Source organism: Salvia splendens, chromosome 20 (assembly GCF_004379255.2).
Source record: "Salvia splendens isolate huo1 chromosome 20, SspV2, whole genome shotgun sequence".
In the NCBI taxonomy this organism is placed as follows: domain Eukaryota; kingdom Viridiplantae; phylum Streptophyta; class Magnoliopsida; order Lamiales; family Lamiaceae; genus Salvia; species Salvia splendens.
Window position 1 is genome coordinate 6,049,847 of NC_056051.1, and position 20,521 is coordinate 6,070,367.

At 42.2% G+C, this 20,521-nt stretch overlaps 2 protein-coding genes across 3 annotated transcripts; both read left to right on the forward strand.

Moving 5' to 3' along the window:
• Positions 1-1,067: 1,067 nt before the first annotated feature.
• On the forward strand, positions 1,068-6,412 carry LOC121782075 (probable LRR receptor-like serine/threonine-protein kinase At3g47570). Of its 2 annotated transcripts, XR_006046243.1 has the most exons (6): positions 1,068-1,917; positions 2,031-2,174; positions 2,949-3,020; positions 3,406-5,247; positions 5,343-5,822; positions 6,117-6,412. XR_006046243.1 is itself a non-coding variant. In XM_042179774.1 (5 exons), exons 1-5 carry the CDS (start codon positions 1,080-1,082, stop codon positions 5,705-5,707), a joined length of 3,261 nt encoding a protein of 1,086 aa, XP_042035708.1. In that variant the 5' UTR covers positions 1,068-1,079; the 3' UTR covers positions 5,708-5,956. The 2 variants fall into 2 exon arrangements, 1 of the variants encoding a protein (XP_042035708.1); XM_042179774.1 differs by lacking the exon at positions 6,117-6,412 and having other exon boundaries at positions 5,343-5,956.
• Positions 6,413-13,003: 6,591 nt separating this feature from the next.
• On the forward strand, positions 13,004-17,459 carry LOC121781247 (serine/threonine-protein phosphatase 7 long form homolog). Its single transcript, XM_042178975.1, has 7 exons — positions 13,004-13,187; positions 13,292-14,270; positions 15,013-15,874; positions 15,948-16,029; positions 16,108-16,554; positions 16,636-17,347; positions 17,424-17,459. Exons 3-6 carry the CDS (start codon positions 15,018-15,020, stop codon positions 16,885-16,887), a joined length of 1,638 nt encoding a protein of 545 aa, XP_042034909.1. The 5' UTR covers positions 13,004-13,187; positions 13,292-14,270; positions 15,013-15,017; the 3' UTR covers positions 16,888-17,347; positions 17,424-17,459.
• The last annotated feature ends 3,062 nt before the right edge of the window (positions 17,460-20,521 follow it).

Consider the following 20,521-nt stretch of genomic DNA (forward strand, 5'->3'; position numbering starts at 1 on the left):
TTTTAGTTTGTGTGTTGAGTGGAGAGAGTAAAGTAAAGAGAGAGAATAAAGTAGAGATAATGGTGTTTCCATTTTAAGTAATGGGTCATCTTGGTTAGGACGGATGAAAAAGGAAAGTGGGTCATCTTTAATGGGACGGAGGGTGTACTATAATTACATTCATTTATATGATGGATCATGTGAATGTTTTTTAAAACATTTCTTCGTACCTTTTGTTTAAATAGTACTTTGAATTGATTAACTCAATCAAAAATAATGTACAAATCCATGAGAAAAATATAGTGGAGAAATTCAGGTTTAGCTTATATTTTCAACATATAAATTAAACTATAATTTATATTTTCACTCTTTCACTAATTGATAAATTTAATTTTAATGTTTGTGTGAATACTGATTAATAATAATAATATATAAAAATTGAAATTTTTTTATAACACATACTTTAATATAATTTCAGTTTTATTATCACAAATAATATTGGTGTGTTATTATTTTTGGCATTACATCTTATTATTATGCTATATAATTGGTTACTTTTCAATATTTAGATTAATAAAAACAAACTAATGGTTTATACATTGCATAGAAGTTGCACTAGTTTGATTTGATTAAAGGCCAAAAAAGATTATACTATGCTTTGTCACTCCCAATGCTTCATTCATATTGAGTCATAACATATTGGTTGCATATATTATTATGGTCATATCTACTAAGATGGTATACATGCATGCGTGGCCTTGAGATAATGCCGTCGTGTCGGTTAATTTTTTTACATTTGAATTGAAAAATTAAAAATTGTAAAAAAACCAAATTTACCGATTTGGGACTGCCAATGCAGGCTGGCCTGGCCCACTTCATTGTCTTCATCATGTTCATGTATGCAATTAAAATATTCCAAAATTATATTTGGACGAGTATATCATCGAGGATTGACGAAGACTAATAAATAAAAAATTGAAATAATTCTGTTTTAAAAAATTAATTAAATAATACTCCATAAACTATCAAACCTCATTCTATTATATAAATCTTCTGTTATAGAGTACACAGTCTGTCAACTGAAACAAAACAGCAAATTAATGGAGAGTCTTACTTTTTCCATTGTTCTTTTAATCTTGCTATTGAATAGCTTTGCCTTCTCCTTGAATTTTGACACAGATAAAAATGCACTTATTTCCTTCAAAAATTCCATCACTTCCGACACTAATGCTATCTTGAGCATCAATTGGTCGCAAAACACATCAGTCTGTAATTGGATTGGTGTGTCGTGCGGCCTCAAACACGGCCGTGTCACTGCTCTCAATCTCCCTCGATATGACCTTGCTGGAACTGTTGCTCCCCATCTTGGAAACCTTTCGTTTCTAAGATATTTGGACATCAGTTCCAACAGTTTTGTTGGGATGTTATCCTTTGAGCTCTCTAAACTGCGTCGTTTGAAGGTGATGAATTTGGGAGCAAATTCATTCACCGGAGAAATACCAACATGGTTGGGCAGTTTACCTCAACTGGAGGAACTCTATCTGTACAATAACTCTTTCTTAGGTAAAATTCCTTCGTCTTTGTTTAACAATTCCAAGCTCCAGATGTTACAGATATTACACTTGTACAGTAATAAACTGAGTGGATCCATACCACATGTTATCTTCAATGTGTCTTCCCTAAGAGAAATCAGAATTGGAATTAATAGCCTATCAGGTCGGCTCCCAATTGATATGTGCAACAATATGCCCAACATCAAATTCTTGGCACTCTCTTGGAATCAACTTGAAGGGCAGATTCCGTCAAATATATGGAAATGCACACATCTTGATGTCTTGTCATTATCCTTCAACAATTTTAGTGGAAGCATTCCACGTGAAACTGGAAGATTGAGCATGCTTACAAAGTTGCACTTGGGGTACAATAGTGGTTTTCAAGGTACAAATATTTCTTCTTTCTTCTATATTTAGAGGTATGGCATCCTCTCCTTCCTACAGCATCCCATGTGTTGATATATAATGATTCATTATGTTGATATACATTGATTGTAGGAGGAGTTCCACCGGAAATCGGGAATCTTTCAAGACTGGAGATTTTAGGGATTGGCAACGCTTCTCTAACTGGAATTATTCCATCTTCAATCTTCAACATGTCATACCTTGAGAAGTTATATCTTGGTGATAACAAGTTGACAGGTATTTTACCCCATTATATTGTATCTTGATAACAACAAGTTCACGGGTACTTGCTTCATCATATCAATTTTATGATATACATTTACAGATCTCAAGTAATGAGAAAATTATATCGAAAATTGAAAACTTTAATCTGGTTCGGTTAATTCTTATATATTTTACAAAAATATTCATCATTATAAAAATTTTCGTTTTGCATTACTTTTATGATAACCAAACAAAAAATAAAAAATTTATGTACAATTATGATGTATATACATGAATAGGACCAGATGAAAACTTTACCTAAAAGCTACAAACCATATTAATTAAATTTTATGTTTCGTTGTTTTAGATTTTAAATTTAGCTATTTTTTACAATTCTATTAAGGGCAAAATAGTCTATTTATACAAAAAGTTATTACCATTAATAGATATTTATTTATAGTGGCTCTAGTGGATTATGATTAATGTAAAACTAAATCTTAATATAAAAACGCATAACCAAAGCATACGGAGGTGATTATTAGGCTATTGTTAATTTATTTTTAGGTCATTCTAATAAGGATGGCATAAAATAATTTAAAAATAACCTCAAACTCAGATTCTATAAAATGACTTGAAACTAAGACCTTTTGATTAATTATTGTTCACTTGATTGACAAATCGTTCTGCATTTCATTTTTGTAATAAGATACATTTTTGTTTTGATCACTTTCCGTCTACAAATAATATTTTGCTTAGAAAATGATGACTTATAGAGCTTTGTATTAAGAATATCATCTGCTCTTGAAGGACTTATTCCTCCGAATATCTGGAAGTGCAAAAATCTTGAGATCTTGAACTTGGGTTGGAACCATTTCACAGGTATTAGTTACATGATACTTTCAACGCTTTTTATTATAACAAATTCTTTATCACATACTATCCCGTTAAGAAAATTAAAGAAAACAAGTAGGATTTTTTTTTCAATTTGACAAAATATCATCAATATGCAAGTTCTGTTCAAATTATTACTATATCACTTAGAGTACGTATAATAACGTACTATTTATATTAATAGAATTTATATATGTTAAATGTTACTATCTTATTTATGTTGACATGTGTGAATTACCACAAGAGATTGGCACTCTACTAATGCTTGAGACTTTCAACGTGTTTAACAATTCCTTATATGGATTAATCCCATCTTCCATATTCAACATATCAACTTTGAAGAATTTACAAATTACATATAATGACTTTTCAGGTACTCTTCCATCAGATTTGGGGAACTCACTAATCAATCTTGAAAAGCTTCATTTGAGTTTTAACAGACTCAGTGGCTCAATTCCAAGCACTATCGCCAATGCTTCTAAACTTACAATCTTGGAGATGGATGGCAACTCATTTAGTGGCTCTATACCCCACTTCAGTAATTTGAAGCTCCTACAATCACTTCTTCTTTCGGAAAACAATTTGAGTGGAGCAAAATTCACAACTCAGGAATTAACATTTCTCTCTTCATTAACTAATTGTCGACATTTGAAGTACCTGGTAGTAAGTGACAATCCACTGAATGGCATCCTACCCGCTTCAATAGGAAATTTTCCTTCATCTCTTGAGATGTTTGAAGTAGAAAACTGCGGCATCACGAGTGTCATTCCTTCTGAAATAGGAAACTTAAGCAGTTTGTTATATCTAGATTTGGCTAGAAATCAGCTGAGTGGACTCATTCCGCCAACAATTGGGAAAATGAAGCAACTCCAAAGACTATATCTTGATGGCAATCAATTGGTAGGGTCTATCCCTAACCAACTTTGCCAAATGAATCATTTGGGGGAGTTTGACCTAAGCATGAACATGCTTGTGGGTCCCATACCTGAATGCATAGGTGATGTTAAATCCTTGAGAATGATCAACTTAGGCTCCAACCAATTGAATTCAACCATCCCTCCTAACTTGTGGGTTCTCACAGACCTTCTAAATTTGAGCTTGTCCTCCAATCATTTGAGCGGTCAATTGTCATCTCAACTGGGAAATTTAAAGTCGATCGCCTCATTAGATTTGTCGTCTAATCAATTTTCAGGCAATATTCCCACCTTGATAGATGGTTGCCAATCATTAGAGTTTCTTAACATATCAAATAATTTTCTTAGCGGATCCATTCCTCAATCCTTGGGAAATCTTAAAGGTTTGAAAACATTAGATTTATCTTACAATAATCTTTCTGGAACAATACCCAAGTCCTTAGAAGACCTCCTCTTTCTTGAAAATTTGAATGTTTCCAACAACAAACTGGAAGGGAGAATTCCAGATGGTGGTTGTTTTCGTAACTTTAGTGCACCGTCTTTTGCCAACAACTTAGCTTTGTGTGGTCCAATAACATTTCAAGTTCCAGCCTGCCCAGAAAGCCATCATAAATCATGGTTGAAAAAACTCATGGTGTCATTAGTGATTTTAGCTGTCATTGTGGCGATTGCATTGCTTACTTTCATAAGGATGTATAAACAGAAAAAAGTAGGCCTCTCGGTTCATTTTTCAGCACAAATTACTGAATGCATAGGAATTCCTTACAATGAACTTGAACGAGGAACGAGTTCATTTAGTGAAACCAACCTACTTGGAAGAGGTAGCTTTGGTTCTGTATTCGAAGCAACACTTTCTGATGGGTTGAAAGTTGCGGTAAAAGTGTTCAACTTGGAAGTACAAGGAGCAGCAAGGAGCTTTGGTGTTGAAAGTTCAATATTGAGCAGCATTCGACACAGAAATTTGGTTCGGGTTATTGGATATTGTTGTAATATGAACTTTAAAGCATTGATTCTCACATACATGCCAAATGGGAGCTTGGACAAATGGTTGCATTCCAGCAATTATAGTCTGGATCTTATACAGAGGTTGAAAATAGCAATAGACGTTGCGGCCGCCTTGGAATATCTTCATCATGGTCATACATTCCCAATTGTTCACTGTGATATAAAGCCAAGCAATGTGTTGCTTGATCAAGACATGGTTGCCCATCTTGCTGATTTTGGCATTTCCAAGCTTTTCGATGGAGGGGAAACTATCATTCAAACACAAACACTGGCAACTATCGGTTATGCAGCACCAGGTATGCATGATTATAAGCTTTCCAACTTAAATTTTATCATGTGTTAATGTTTTACCTAATCCTAACAAAAAGTTGAATGCATGTGATACTATTAGAGTTTGGAATGGAAGGGAAAGTATCAATAAATGGAGATGTATATAGTTTTGGGATACTTGTGCTGGAGATGTTTACCGGAAAGAGGCCAACGGATGATATGTTCGATGAAGAAAGAAGCTTAAAACAGTGGGTAAGTGAAGCATTAGAGGAAAATACCGCAACTCAAGTGATGGCACCTGCTTTGTTGTCAATGGAAGATGAGCATTACTCTGCCAAGGAGAAATGCATGTTATCAACATTTGAATTGGCAATGAAATGTTTAGCTGTTTCAGCAGACGAAAGGATCAATATGATTGAAGCAGCGGCTGCTCTGCACAAGATTTATGCAACATTTGTAGCAGGAACTCAATGGCGCCGTCCATGAGATTTTCCCGCCAAATCTCCACCACATTCGGTGTCATTTTGTAGCCGCCATCAGCCCATGCCTCCACCCGGTGATTCGTCTACCTCTAGGCGCTAGCTACATGCCACGCTGAGAGGTAGATCTTCATCCTTATGGTGATTCGATTTGAATTTGTGTTGTTAATAATTTTAAAGTATAGTAACTAATGTTTTCTTTAGCTTGATATGTATAATATATTTAAGATGAACATTATGCTAGTGTTTGTGTTAATGTGTATGTAACTTCTTGTGATAGTAGATTGTGTGAGATTGTGAGTGATGGAAAAAGTATAATTAAAATAATGTGGAAATTAAATGACAATAATTTGGATTAATTGGCTTAATTGCCAATTATGGAAATTAAATTAGTATTGACTGTGGTTAAATTGCAGGATTAAAAGCAGATTCAGAATTCTACTATGGAGAGGAGCAGAAAAGAAGATTTGGGCTTAAGGATTTCAACTGTGTTCCACTGATAATGACCAAATTATGATTTAATTGTTGTAATTAAATCAGGCCCAGAGACGTGTAGAATTAATTAATTCTTGACTTTTATTTGCTTATGGCCCAAAGCCAAATTGTTATCCAAACTTGGACTTTTGAATTTTATTACTTGGGAAGGCCAAAGTGTAATGACTCACATTATATGCTTTTTATTAATTAATGTCCAAAGGAAGATATTAATCAATTTTATCGCCCTTTTCTCGTACAATCTTAATCGCACGAAGTTAATTAGTACTCCACATCATCGTGCCAAAATGCACGAAGTTAATCACACTTGAGTATTAATTCAAAATAAAAACACAATCGCGTGCCAAAATGCACTTCCACTCAAAGATTCAACAACGATATCAACTTCTACCCACATCATCAATATCGATAAGTCACGTTATCTCCAATTGCGTCTCACAATAAGAGTCCTGTTTTACCATTTATGTATGTCCCACAATAAGAATCTTATTCCACTTTTATCATAAATGGTAAGTAAGTTTCACATTCCATCAACTTGTTCCACTCGCAATTGTTATAAATCAAATATATATAAGTGGGACTTTATTCCACTAACTTATTTAACTTACTTTTCTTTACATTTCTTAAAATTTATGCTCAAATCAAATGGGACTCCTATTATAGTATGGAGGGAGTATGTTTTATTATTTCGTGGGATTCTTTGATTTATTGAATGGTAGAACTGTTGTAACTATATTTATTGATAAGATTTGAATAATGATGAGGATGATGATGAATATGAAAATATAATTAAGTTAGTTGGGAGATGAATGGATGATCAGGTTATAGGATTAATTGTGAAATAGGTCTGGACAAGGGTGAGACAGAGCAGAATGATGGCGGCGAACAAAGCAATGACCGTCCATGGGGTAGCAACATGGCTTGTTATATTTCGGTACTTGCCTTAATCATTCTTTGATTTTGCAGAGATTGAACTCGGTGAATGATACGATCCCAGTACAAGGACCGCATCAGCCGGTCGAAGCCGCCGCAAGCGAGGCCGAAGGAACGGAGGAGACACCGCCGATTATGGAGAGGGTCGAGCAGCAGTCAATCGCAACGACCAAGGGGAGGCGAAACCGACGGCCGCCCGACTTGTTCGGAGATTACGTTCCAAAATAGAGTAGGAGTATTTATTTCCTTTTAGTTATTTCTTATTTTTGGCTAGTAGTTTATTTTTGGTTATTTATTTTTATTAAAGAGTCGAGCGTAATTATAAGCTCCGTTTAGGGTTTTCTTTGTTGGTTCTTTCCCGAGATGCATTAGGATTAGGAGTCGAACCAACCCTAGGGTCCTTAGTCTATAAATAGGGCTATGTTTATTAATTTGATCATCAATAAAATTCTCATTATTTTGCCCACAAACTCATGGTTCTCTTTAAACCCTAGTTCATCGCTGGCCGACGGAGGAGTTCCGCGCACAGCGAGAAGCTAGAATCTCCGCCGATCCTGTTCAGGACGCCGGAAGTCTACCGTGATCGAACGAGCAAACCGCCGCCGATCTTCGTTGAGGAATTAAGACCTTAACATCTGGTGCTTTCATCCGTGATCTCATGAGTCGTTTCAACAATTACGGTAAATCTGCATGGGGCGCCAATCGCCCAGATACGTTTCATAATGACGCTTCTCGTCGGCCGAATTATAATATCAGACGTAACGAGGTCTTCCAATGCTAGGATATCGACGATGGCGACTTGGAGGGTCGCCCAACCGGGGAATCCCATCGTGATGACCCCGTGAACGAGAAACTTGATCGTTTACTGGACAAGATGGAAAAATTTTGTCAATGGAAGGATGCGACAGATCGTCGCTTAGAAAGATTGAATCCGGTGGGGTCTCGAGGAACCGAACCCGCCCTAGGGTTCAACGATGCCGACGAGGAAGAGTATGCCGATTTCAGACGAGGGAAATCGGGAGAACAAGGTTTTCGCGCAAGAAACCCTAGCTACGGGGTCCGCGATGTAGCGCCGGAGGAGAGGGCTCGTCGCGCCGAAAGGAGCCACGGTGGCTCCGACTAGGACCCGCCAGCGAATCGGTATGGTCGCACGTGTTGGGACCCTCCCCAACGATATTACCCAGCTACCACGGGGTTTGACCGAAACCAGGTCTCAATGAAACCACCCCGGTTCGATGGGAGCGAGGCTACAAATTGGATTGCCAGGGTCCAATATTACTTCAATCACGTTATGATGCCTGATGCACAACGCCTTCACTATGCAGTCATGTTGTTCGATCCGCCGGCGTCTGAATGGGTGTTTAACTATTGCGCGAATAATGAGTTTGTTACATGGCCGGAATTTCTGGAGGATGTTCGACACCGTTTCGACAGACAGAGCTTCAAGGATTATTTCGGGTTGATTGCCAAGCTAACTCAGATAGGCACGGTTCTCGAGTACCATGACACTTTCGAGAGGTACTTGAATCGGGTCCAGGGGGTCCCGGAGGCGAAACTCTTTACCCTGTTTGTGGCGGGCCTAAAACCAGAGATGCAAGAACGTCTGACGTTGCACCGCCCGACTTCGTTGGCGGCAGCTATGGCGCTATCCTTAGAAATTGCGGATACGCACTCGGAACGCGCAAATCTGCAATCCACATCCACCTTCCAGCGCAGACAGTGGACTGGCCGCGATAATCGACCCTCAGCGGGTCCAGTGGGGTCGCAGCCGCCGTCAGGTACTGTCGCCGGGACGAACCCCGCCCCAGGGCAGCAACAACGCCCGAAAGAGCATGCACGCAATCCAATGATTTCGGGTGTCACAAGCAGAACGGGCCGAACGTTCACGTTTGGGATTATGTTGGCACTGCCCCGAAAAATGGGTGGCGGGACACGTATGCAAGCAACGCCTCCTATGCTATGCAGACGAAGAGGATGTGTTGGAAGTGGAGGCCTCCGAGAAAGAGACAGTGGAGGAATTGGAGCCGAGGGAGGTGGCGTATATACACGCCTTACATGAAGGTCGTAGGTCTCGACCATTGCGCGTAGTGGGGGCGATTCAGGGTCGCGATGTGAGTGTGTTGATTGATACAGGGAGCGATCGCGATTTCCTCCACCCGGATATTGCAAAGCACTTGCACCTTCCCCTGTCCCCGATTCGACCTTTACGGGTGATTGTGGGTAATTGGTGAGGCTCTTCTATGTTCTCATGTGTCTAGACGGACGGCGCTGGAAATGCAGGGTTCCACCTTCTTAGTGGATCTGCACATTTTGCCGGTACACGGGCCAGACGTTATCCTAGGGATGGATTGGCTCGAATCCCTGGGAAAGGTTGCTGCTGATTTTGCGGGTAAAACACTGGAATTCAAACACGGGGATAAGACGGTTGTGTTGAAAAGGATGTTGCCGCCTCCTCGCCGCGCTAATCCCCAATTTTTGTCCTCGCTTTCATCTTCGGGTAACGACGTGGAATGCTTTGAGATACTGCTGCTATAGCCCGATCTGCCTGAATCGGTACCAGAGGGCAGGGACGAGTTTCCCGCGGGTCTACCGCCTGGGGTGTTATCAGTGTTGGAAGGGTTTCGGGGCGTTTTCGGCACTCCAGTGGGGATGCCGCCATTTCGACCCTTTGATCATCATGTGCACTTACTGCCGGGGACACGACCGGTGAATGTGCGTCCTTACAGATATCCGTACTTCCAGAAAAACGAAATAGAAAGACAGGTTAAGGACATGCTCGACCAGGGGATTATTCAGAGAAGCAACAGTCCGTTCTCGTCGCCAGTCCTCCTTATTCGCAAGAAAGACGGCACTTTCCGTTTCTGCATCGACTATCGTGCGCTGAACAACGCCACGGTGCCGGACCATTTTCCTATCCCCACAGTGGATGAGCTATTCGACGAACTGGGTAAGGCTCGTGTGTTCACTAAACTGGATTTGAGATCGGGTTACCATCAGATCAGAATGCATGTGGAGGACGTTTCTAAAACCGTTTTTTGAACCCACGACGGCCACTTCGAATTCTTAGTGATGCCTTTTGGGTTGACAAATGCACCTTCTACTTTCCAGGCGGCAATGAATTCGATTTTTCAGCCCATGTTAAGAAAGTTCGTCATTGTGTTTTTTGACAATATACTAGTTTACAGCCCCTCGTTGGAGGTCCATGGTGAACACTTGTCCGCCGTTTTGAAGGTTTTGCAAGATCACAGCTTCTTTGTCAAGTTATCAAAGTGTTCTTTCTGTAGCTCCACCGTCGAGTATTTGGGTCACTTGATTGGCGACGGATCACTTAAAGCCGACCCTAGTAAGATCAGTGCTATGACGGCGTGGCCTACGCCGAAGAATGTGAAGCAACTACGTGGGTTTTTGGGCCTAACCGGGTACTACCGTCGCTTCATAGCCGGGTACGCCGTGATCGCGTCCCCTTTGACAGGTTTATTGAAGAAGGATGCTTTTGTGTGGACTCCGGAGGCAGATTCTAGTTTCTTGGATCTGAAGGCCGCCATGACATCTGCACCTGTGCTTCGTTTGCCCGATTTCGAAAAGACTTTCTACGTAGAGACGGACGCCTCTGATACGGGTGTTGGCGCGGTTTTACTCCAAGATAATCATCCCATTGCCTTTTTCAGTAGAAAATTGGGTCCTCGCCGCCGCGTCGCTTCTACATATCATAAGGAGTTGTACGCCATAGTAGAGGCAGTTCAGAAATAGCGTCAATACCTACTTGGGAGAGAGTTCATTATTAGGAGCGATCAGAAGAGTCTAAAGGAACTGCTCCAGCAGACGCCGGATCAGCAGCTTTATGTGCGCAAACTCATGGGCTATAAGTTCATTATCGAGTATAAGAAGGGGAGCACGAACCGAGCAGCTGACGCGTTGTCACGCCGCGAGGAGACTGATCAGCCCGACCCACAGGATTCCGCGCGATCGGATGCCGAGGAGGGCCCTGACGCGGAACGGTGTGGCGCGCTGCTCGCGGCAGCATCGCACCCTATACCGCAGCTATTGGACTTGCTCCGACGGGAGACCAGTTCATCCCCAGAATTGAGGGAAATCACGGCCGACATAAAGGAAGGGCGGGCCCCGCCACACTTAACTTTGGTGAACGGCCTGGTCTACTACAACCGTCGTATATTCGTGGGATCTCGCTCATCTGCCCGGACGCCTATATTGACCGAGTATCATAGCTCGCAGTCGGCGGGCCATCCCGGGTTCGAGCGTACGCTGCGTCGCGTGGCTGCGGATTTTTACTGGCCGAAAATGAAACATGAGGTAAAGCGGTTCGTGGAAGCTTGCATTGTGTGCCAGACAACGAAGTATTCTACACAGAAGCCTGCAGGGTTGTTACAGCCATTACCGATTCCATCACAGGTATGAGAGGACGTTTCCATGGACTTTATTACGGGCTTGCCTCAATCCCGGGGCTACACTGTAATCATGGTGGTCGTGGACCGGTTGTCTAAGTACGCGCATTTTGCACCATTACCAACGAATTTTGATGCGCTAAAGGTGGCCCATGTGTTTATTAATTCGGTTGTTCGCCATCATGGTTTTCCGAAGACGTTGGTCTCTGATAGGGACTCGGTATTCTTAATTTTTCAACAGCATACCACCCGCAGTCGGACGGTCAGACAGAGGTCCGGAACAGAGGATTGGAACAGTATCTGCGAGCTTTCACTGCCGATCGCCCATCCAAATGGTCGAATTTTCTCCCGTGGGCGGAGCTGGCTTTAAATTGTTTCCATCTTGCGGGCTTGGGCATGTCTCCATATAAGGCCCTCTACGGCAGGGACCCGCCAAGCTTGATCTTTGCGGCGCCGTCCCGGTCAACGCCGCCGGAAGCGGCGGACTTAATACGCCAACGGGGGGAGTTATTGGTGGAATTACGTCGAAATTTGAAGCGCGCACAACAACGTATGCGCGAGGCCGCTAACAAACATCGGCGTCATTTGGAGTTTCAGGTAGGCGACTTGGTCCTCTTGAAGCTACAGCCGTATCGGCAGCACTCGGTGGCTCGTCCGCAGTCGGCCAAGCTAGCACGTCGCTACTATGGCCCGTTCGAGTTATTGGAGCGTATTGGACCAGTCGCGTATCGGTTGCGCTTGCCGGAAGGGAGTAGGATTCACAACGTCTTTCATGTCAGCCTCCTTCGCGAGTTTATAGCAGGTGGTGAGTCCGGACCGACAATGGAGCTGCCATCGGAGTTTTTTGGCGACAGGCCGGTGGTTTACCCGGTCCGGGTATTGGACAGGCGCGTATTATGGCATGATGATCGACCCTTGGAGCATGTTTTGGTTCGTTGGTCCGATGGGACGGAGTCACCAACGTGGGAACCACTTGAATTAGTATGGCGCAAGTTTCCGAATGTGCTCCTTGAGGACAAGGAGGTTGCTATGGAGGGGGGAGTTGATACGATCCCAGTACAAGGACCGCATCAGCCGGTCGAAGCCGTCGCAAGCGAGGCCGAAGGAACGGAGGAGACACCGCCGATTATGGAGAGGGTCGAGCAGCCGTCAATCGCAACGACCAAGGGGAGGCGAAAACCGACGGCCGCCCGACTTGTTCGGAGATTACGTTCCAAAATAGAGTAGGAGTATTTATTTCCTTTTAGTTATTTCTTATTTTTGGCTAGTAGTTTATTTTTGGTTATTTATTTTTATTAAAGAGTCGAGCGTAATTATAAGCTCCGTTTCGGGTTTTCTTTGTTGGTTCTTTCCCGAGATGCATTAGGATTAGGAGTCGAACCAACCCTAGGGTCCTTAGTCTATAAATAGGGCTATGTTTACTAATTTGATCATCAATAAAATTCTCATTATTTTGCCCACAAACTCGTGGTTCTCTTTAAACCCTAGTTCATCGCTGCCCGACGGAGGAGTTCCGCGCACAGCGAGAAGCTAGAATCTCCGCCGATCCTGTTTAGGACGCCGGAAGTCTACCGTGATCGAACGAGCAAACCGCCGCCGATCTTCGTTGAGGAATTAAGACCTTAACAGTGAAGCAACATGGCTTGTTATATTTCGGTACTGTCTTTACATAATATTTGGAGTTACAATTAATTTGTCGAGGAACCTTTCTTTGGATTGAATTGATATATGCAGTTCCATAAATATCAAGGTTTTTTTAGTGGTAATTGAATTTTGTTGGAGGCATTATTCAATACGCTGATGTGGATCAATAAGGAGCACGTGTTTCATCCGAGCTGACTTGCTGAGGCGTGGAGGAGAGGTCACCACCACCTTGAAGGGCATGTTAGTTGTTTGATTGTTCATGGGCTTGGATCAGTGATCCTAAGCATTTATCCTTTCTGCATATCGTTTCTTTGTTGCTCTGTTGATTCATAACAACATAGTTTGAGCTCATCTTTTGCTTGTTATATGTGATAGCAAAACTCTATTATCATTCGGTATTGTCTTAATATTTGACTGCTATAATATTTCAGACTTAGAATTATTCTGTCGAGGAACCTTTCTTTGGATTGAATTGATATGTGAAATTTCGGTGTTTTTTCATGGAGAATTTGAAGACCACAATGTGACTAGCCAGAGAGTTTTCTGTTGTCTGTTTCTATGCATAATACTACAAGTTCGATGTAATCCCTCAGTTGAGCATGTTTATGTGTTGTTTCCTTTAATTCTATGGTCATGGCCTTGCCGGCTATGTGTTGTCGTGTAAAATGGTTGGTTGATCCCTCTCTAAACACTTTCTTTCAATCTTTTGTTTGACTTTGCTCGGTCTTTTCTTTTTCAACACTTTAACAGAACTTTCTTAAGAGCAAACAATGTCTTAAGTGTGTGAATAGGGAGTCATTTGTTGTTGTGTTATTTTTCATCTTTTTTGCCATTTTACTTAGACATTTACAAGAGATTTTCTCAATGAGCTTCACCCTGATTCTCGCCGCTGCCCCTTTGGCCGGCTTAGCAACTGTGCGAACATCATCATCAGGATGTCATCGTGCCTCAGCTATATCTCCGGCAACTCCTCCGCTCCCTCATCTGGCTTCTGCTTGCACGTGTTTTTTGTTTTCTTGCTATGCGCAGCTGGCTCTCCTGGCTCAGCACCTGGCTCTCCTGGCTCAGCACCGCAGTCTCCCAACACGAGCTCAGGTATCTTCGCCGTTTGATGTTTTAACTTAAAAAAATGGAGATATATGGCAGGGGATGGATCTAAGACAGAGCCAAATGATTATGGTTTCTCAGGAGCAACTTCAGATATCAGTACTTCAACCAAAACAATATCACAGTTTATTTCCAACCTTACCCAACGAAAATATTAGTACTTCAACCAAAACAATTTACTCATCCTCCCTCACATCATGAAATCTATTTTAGAGACCAGCTACTAAATATTCCTATTCACATCTATCATCACGGTTACATAATGATCAATCCAACAGCAGAAAAACTGGGTGAAAATAGCAACTCCCTGATTGATTACGTGTGAAGGTAATATGAAATTCTGGGCTTATGCAGACAAGTGATAAGAATCAATAATCATCTCTAATGAAGTTTTGAAATATGCTATTACAGTACGACTTCAACGTGTAGCTAAGAGTATAAACTATAAGTAAATTAATGTTGCTCTCCTTATTCTACCTGCAATTGTTTCCTTTTATCCAACCTAACACCACCAAAACTAATGGGATTTAATAAGCAGTAATAGCACATTCAAATGGCCCAAGCTCATAATTTCTCTATCTTCACAACCAAGAAACAACTGAAAAATGAGTCTAATCATACAACGAAACCTTTCTTCTTAAGCATCCCCAGATTTGTTCTCTTGTTATATTATGTTATTTGTACATGCCAGGTTGAGTTTGTAATTGTTGTTTTGTGAATATGTACTTAGATTAGATGGCGACTTCAAGTTCTACTGGACATTTATTGTATGGACCTGAAGACCCGTCCGTCTTAAATATGCAAAAAAATCACAATTCAAATAAACTGATGAAAGAGGGAACAACCCAAGTATTTAAAGTCCGAAGGACTGAAAGTAAGACTTGGGACGTCGAAATTCACGAGAATGTAAGATATTGGCTTGACGTCTTTGGTTTCAAAGGCGTGCTCGATTGTGGGAAGCCAATGAAGGTCGACAATGAGCTGATCACGGCGTTGATTGAGCGTTGGAGGCCGGAGACACACACATTCCATCTACCGATCGGTGAGACGACGATCACCTTGGAAGATGTGCAAGCCATCTGGGGCTTGAGGGCGGATGGTCTCGTTTTCACGGGGCGTGACTATCATGACAACTTTCCAGATTGGACCAGCAAGTGCCGCGATCTGTTGGGATGGATACCAGATTCTTCCACAGAGACAAAGCAAGGCGGTTTGCTGATGACCGCGCTCATCAACCAGACAAGGATGCCACTGGGTGATGACCTACCTACGTTTGTTTACATCCAAAGGGCACGTATCCATGCTCTAATTTTATTAGGAGGTCTCATTCTACCGGACACCACGGGGTGTAAGGTGCCATTTATGTGGTTGAATGGGCTTGGGGATCCGGAAGAGGTGAAGAATATTAGTTGGGGAAGTGCGGCATTGGCCTACCTTTATCATTATCTGTGCGAGGCTTCCATGGATAAGAGAAAAGAGTTGGGCCGGCCTATGATCCTTCTGCAGCTATGGGCGTGGGAAAGAATGCCCACATTGAGGCCTGCGTTCATAGGACCAGTTGTGCACGAGCCATATACACCATGTGGCGCCAGGTATATATCTACATATTTATTTATTAATGCATATTGAGTTATTTTCTTACATCAATTTTATGTATATGTGGAGAGGAACAACGCAGATAGGAAATGCTCCTAGACACTCGGTTGAGCATTACCGTGACCAATTATCTCTGATTAGACCTGGCCAGGTGAATATTCTTTCGGTTTAGACTTCGTTTATGAACTTATTATGAATTTAATTTGGCATTTGCATTGCTGTTTTGTAGTTTATTTGGACGTCGTACGCACCTTACACACTGCCTGACTACTGCAATGATGTGAATGGATGCTCTCTGTGCGAAACGTACTTGGTATGTTGGGCCTATGTCGAGGCCCATGAGCCTGGAAGAGTGCGCCGACAGTTCAATCGGTACCAGGATATACCTCAGTATGTAGACAAGATGCTAAGGAACGCCGATCATTTGGGCAAAAATGATCGGCGTGGCAAGAAGGGCAACAACTGGGCAAACACACATCAGTTCTACATTGGGGAGTGGGACATGAGGTACGAAAGGTTCCAAGCTGCCGAATATGCCGCGCCGATGTCCATGAATATTCCCATGAACCCGGGGTATATGGCGTGGTATAACATGATTACCGTGACGTACATGACTCAGCCTGGGACACGGGCCACTGCTGGGATGAACGAGTCGGCTGCTTCGATGAGACTATTTGTAAGTTTGTTATATTAAACTATATGCTTTCATGTGATATAGATTGTTTTGTATTGATATGTGTATCATTTTTTTGTCTAGGTTGAGGGTTTTCAGCAGGTTTTCCATTTAACTACGGAAGACGAAATTGACCCACGAGTGCGCCAGATTCGAGAAATTGTTATGAATGTACTCGAATCTACGAACAACGCTGATGTCATGGAGTACCCCGCTTCTCAACATCAGGATGTGGTCATGCCTTATCAACCAGAAGTAGTGCCACGGCGTCATGAACTGGGGGACACGGCTACACAAAGCAGTTTAGGATGTCCCAGCCGTTGCCCGATTATGTAGCACCAGAGCCGCAGTATCAAGAGCAGGACCCACCCCAGTGGTATTCATACCCGGCGCATGAGTCTCAGTCATAGTGGGAGCGTCCCCAGTATTCTCCTAGCCAGCCTGAGCCCGATTGGACTCGTCGCCCATATTCACAAAGCCAAGACGTACCGCAATGGAGTGGAGCCCGAGCATCGGTCGATTCATTCTTCCAGAATTATCAGATCGTGCCTCCTGTCCAAGCTGAAGAAGAGGATGATGATGAAGGAGAAGAAGAAAATGACAACATAGAGGATGCAAATGAGGAAGAAGACGTTCAAAGCATCCGTCTCCAACATCAACCAGCTGCGGAGGGTTCATCGCGCGGTGGGGTTGGGAAGCTGATGAGCAAAGTGTACAAGCGATTGTCCTCTAGGAAGAATAAGGGGATTGAACCGTCAAAATACACTCCATCGTTGTATAAGTAGCAATTGTTCAGGTACTTTGTTTATTCAAGTTATCATAGCAGTTGAATCTTCAATTGGTGTATAATTTCATTAGTTTCTCCATTACAGGAAGTCAGGCAGTGAAGAATGATCGTGGAATTGTCCTCCAAGAAGAATGAGGGTAGAATTACTCGAAAAATCTGTAACGAAAAATTTGTTGGAAAGGAGAATTTGATGGAATTGATATTTGAATATGTATGTTATGGTTTGGTGAAAAAATTCATGTTATTAATTTTAATGTTGGTGTATTGTTTTAATATGTAGTGTATGGTTTGGTTTATTGTGTTCAATAAGGAACCATTGCTTTAGGGAAAACATTACAAAAAATGAAAGAAAGCACTCAACTTTCGGATTTCAGCAATGTAGAGACGCATGAGCATCATGCGTCTCTACATTGCTGAAACCCGAGTCCAGAGAGTTCGCCCGATTGGGCGATTCTATCACCCAAAGCGCCCAATCGGGCGAAATCTCTGGACTCGGATTTCAGCAATGTAGAGACGCATGAGGATCATGCGTCTCTACCTAAGACGCATGACCCTCATGCGTCTTAGGTAGAGACGCATGATCCTCATGCGTCGCTACATTGCGGAAATCGACCAGTTAGGTGCTTTTTTTTTCATTTTTTGTAATGTTTAGTTTAGTGTGTTTATTTGTTTACAAACGTTTAGTTTAGCGTGTTTATTTGTTTACAAACGGGCAACAAATTCGGTAGTGCTTGTCAGTGGCACATACACAGAGACAACCTTTCATTGAAATTAAACAAATGAAATTAACTAAAGTGCTTGTGACAGATAGAACAAACTACAATTCATCATAACACATTTCTTCGGGGAGGATCCTACATAACACGACCGACTGTGCAATTTCTTCGATCATGTCCTTCTACGCCGCAATTCCAGCACCTGCGTGGAGCTCTCGGTTCATCTTCCTCGCGGACATCCATTTGATTAGGAATCCTCCTTGTTCTGCCTCGTCCGCGCTTTCGGTGAAGCAACTGCTCAGGGGTGATACGCAATTTCCATCCAGGATTTGCCCAATAGTGTTGGTGTCTTGGTGCTTGAAATGAGACACCATAGTACTGTGCTTCCCATGTAGCTTTGTGGTTGTGTTTATCAATGAGTTCAAACATAGAGTTACCTCGATCTCTGGCAACGGTGCACGCATGTGAACAAGGGACTCTCCACATCTGCCACTTCCCACAACTGCACTTTGAATCCATAAACTCGATATCTTGTCTGTTATCGCCCTTTGCCTTTCCATTTTCAACACGTGGACGACTTCGAATTTGGTAATGACCTAATTCTCGGGCGACTACTGAACAGTAATGCATTTGCCCCTTCGCATCATTCGCAACAAGTTTGTCCCTCGCCCAGGGGGTCAACCGACCTTCGGTTTGTTGTATTTCTGTCTTTCTATCTGCCCACCATTCAACTGTTCGCCAAAATATCAGATCAACCAAAGCTCTAATTGGCAACTCTCTTACACCTCTCAGTACGTTGTTTAGCTCTCTGACATGTTTGTTGAGGGCACCCCCATCTCAGTTCATCATCGTAGCAAAGAGACCAATTCTCTTTTTTGGGCTTTGTTGAGCTCGTGTATCGCAATAAGACTTTCCTCCCGTAGTGCACGTCGCCTTCTCACGTACTTGCGTACTTGAATTGTGACACCCAATGCCCATATCATGCCTTTCGCTTTACCTCCTTTACCCTTAAGTTTTGTCAAGATATTTTTCCTCACATGGATCAAACAAAATTTGTGGTGACATATCGGCGGCTTTTTCCGTTCATCAGAACACATAGCCTTGAGGATTCCTTTGTGCCTATCCGAAATGATGCATACCTCCCTTTCGTACTTCACCACATGAATTCTGACATGATCCAAAAACCACTCCCAGCTGTCGCCAGTTTCTTCATCAACAACAGCATATGCAATAGGTAGACATTTCTTGTTAGCATCACACCACAAGCAACAAACAGCTTACCTTAAATCTTCCTCGGAGGTGAGTTCCGTCTACTGTCAAAACTGGTTGGCACTCCTGGAAAGCATGTATAGCAGGCCCAAGTGCCCAGAACACGTAATAGAAGACTTTAGTACGGCCTGGCTCAACACCTCGTTATGCCTCCACTCAACAATGGTGCCTGGATTCCTATACTGCAGTTCAAGCATGTAGCTTGGTAAATCCCTAATGACTCCTCCCATCCACCAAATACAATCTCTAAAGCCCTTCTCCGTGCATACCATGCCTTCTTATAACTGACTACCACATGAAATTTGTCATGAACAAAATTTCTTACGGCGGCGGCACTAAACTTGGCATTTTTTAGCAACTGAGGGCGAATACACAAAGCAATCATTGGTGATGAAAAGTTAGCATGTCCTCTATCATTACGATGACCTTCACAACTATGGCGTCCCCGCCACTTCCTAATCTCCCACATATCATCATGGGCCATGTGTGTAACAGAAACTTCCCACCGACATTCATTCGCTTTGTCAGCGTCGGTCTCGCTGATATAGCTGTCCCATCTTCTGTCCTCCCATTTGGATATTTGCACACGCATGCCACCTTCTTAATTTACTCTCAACCACCCTAAATTGCCGTGTTGCCTCAGACTCCACATAGTAATAGCAGTCTTCACATGCAGCTTGCTATCAAATTTTGTTCCAGCATTAATCCGATATGGGTGTTCTTCATCCCAGTACATAGTATTGCGTTCATTACCAACTTCAGGTACCTCAGTACGACCACTTAGCAGTTTGCGAAAATATTTCAACCCAGTGTGAACATATTCTGGAAGTGGTTGTTCACCTTGTACGACGGGTTTATACACACTACCTCCTCATCACTAGAGTCAGCAACCGGAATCATCACTTAAAATATCATCAGCGATGATGACGACAATTCTGGATCTGCAAGGTCTCCTCTTCGTACAACATCAACATCAGCAATTTGAGTATTCAATCCAACATCTGCAACATCTGTTTGCTCATTCATACCGCAATTGATGCTCATAGGTTCAAACCTCGTAGATGATCCAACACCATGATCAACAATTGGTAGGATGTAGGCATTTCCAACAGACGAATACTCAACAAATAATTCAATATGCCGAGTAGAATTTAGAGCCGCATTGAACATAAAAAACACACTTTCATCACTGTCAACC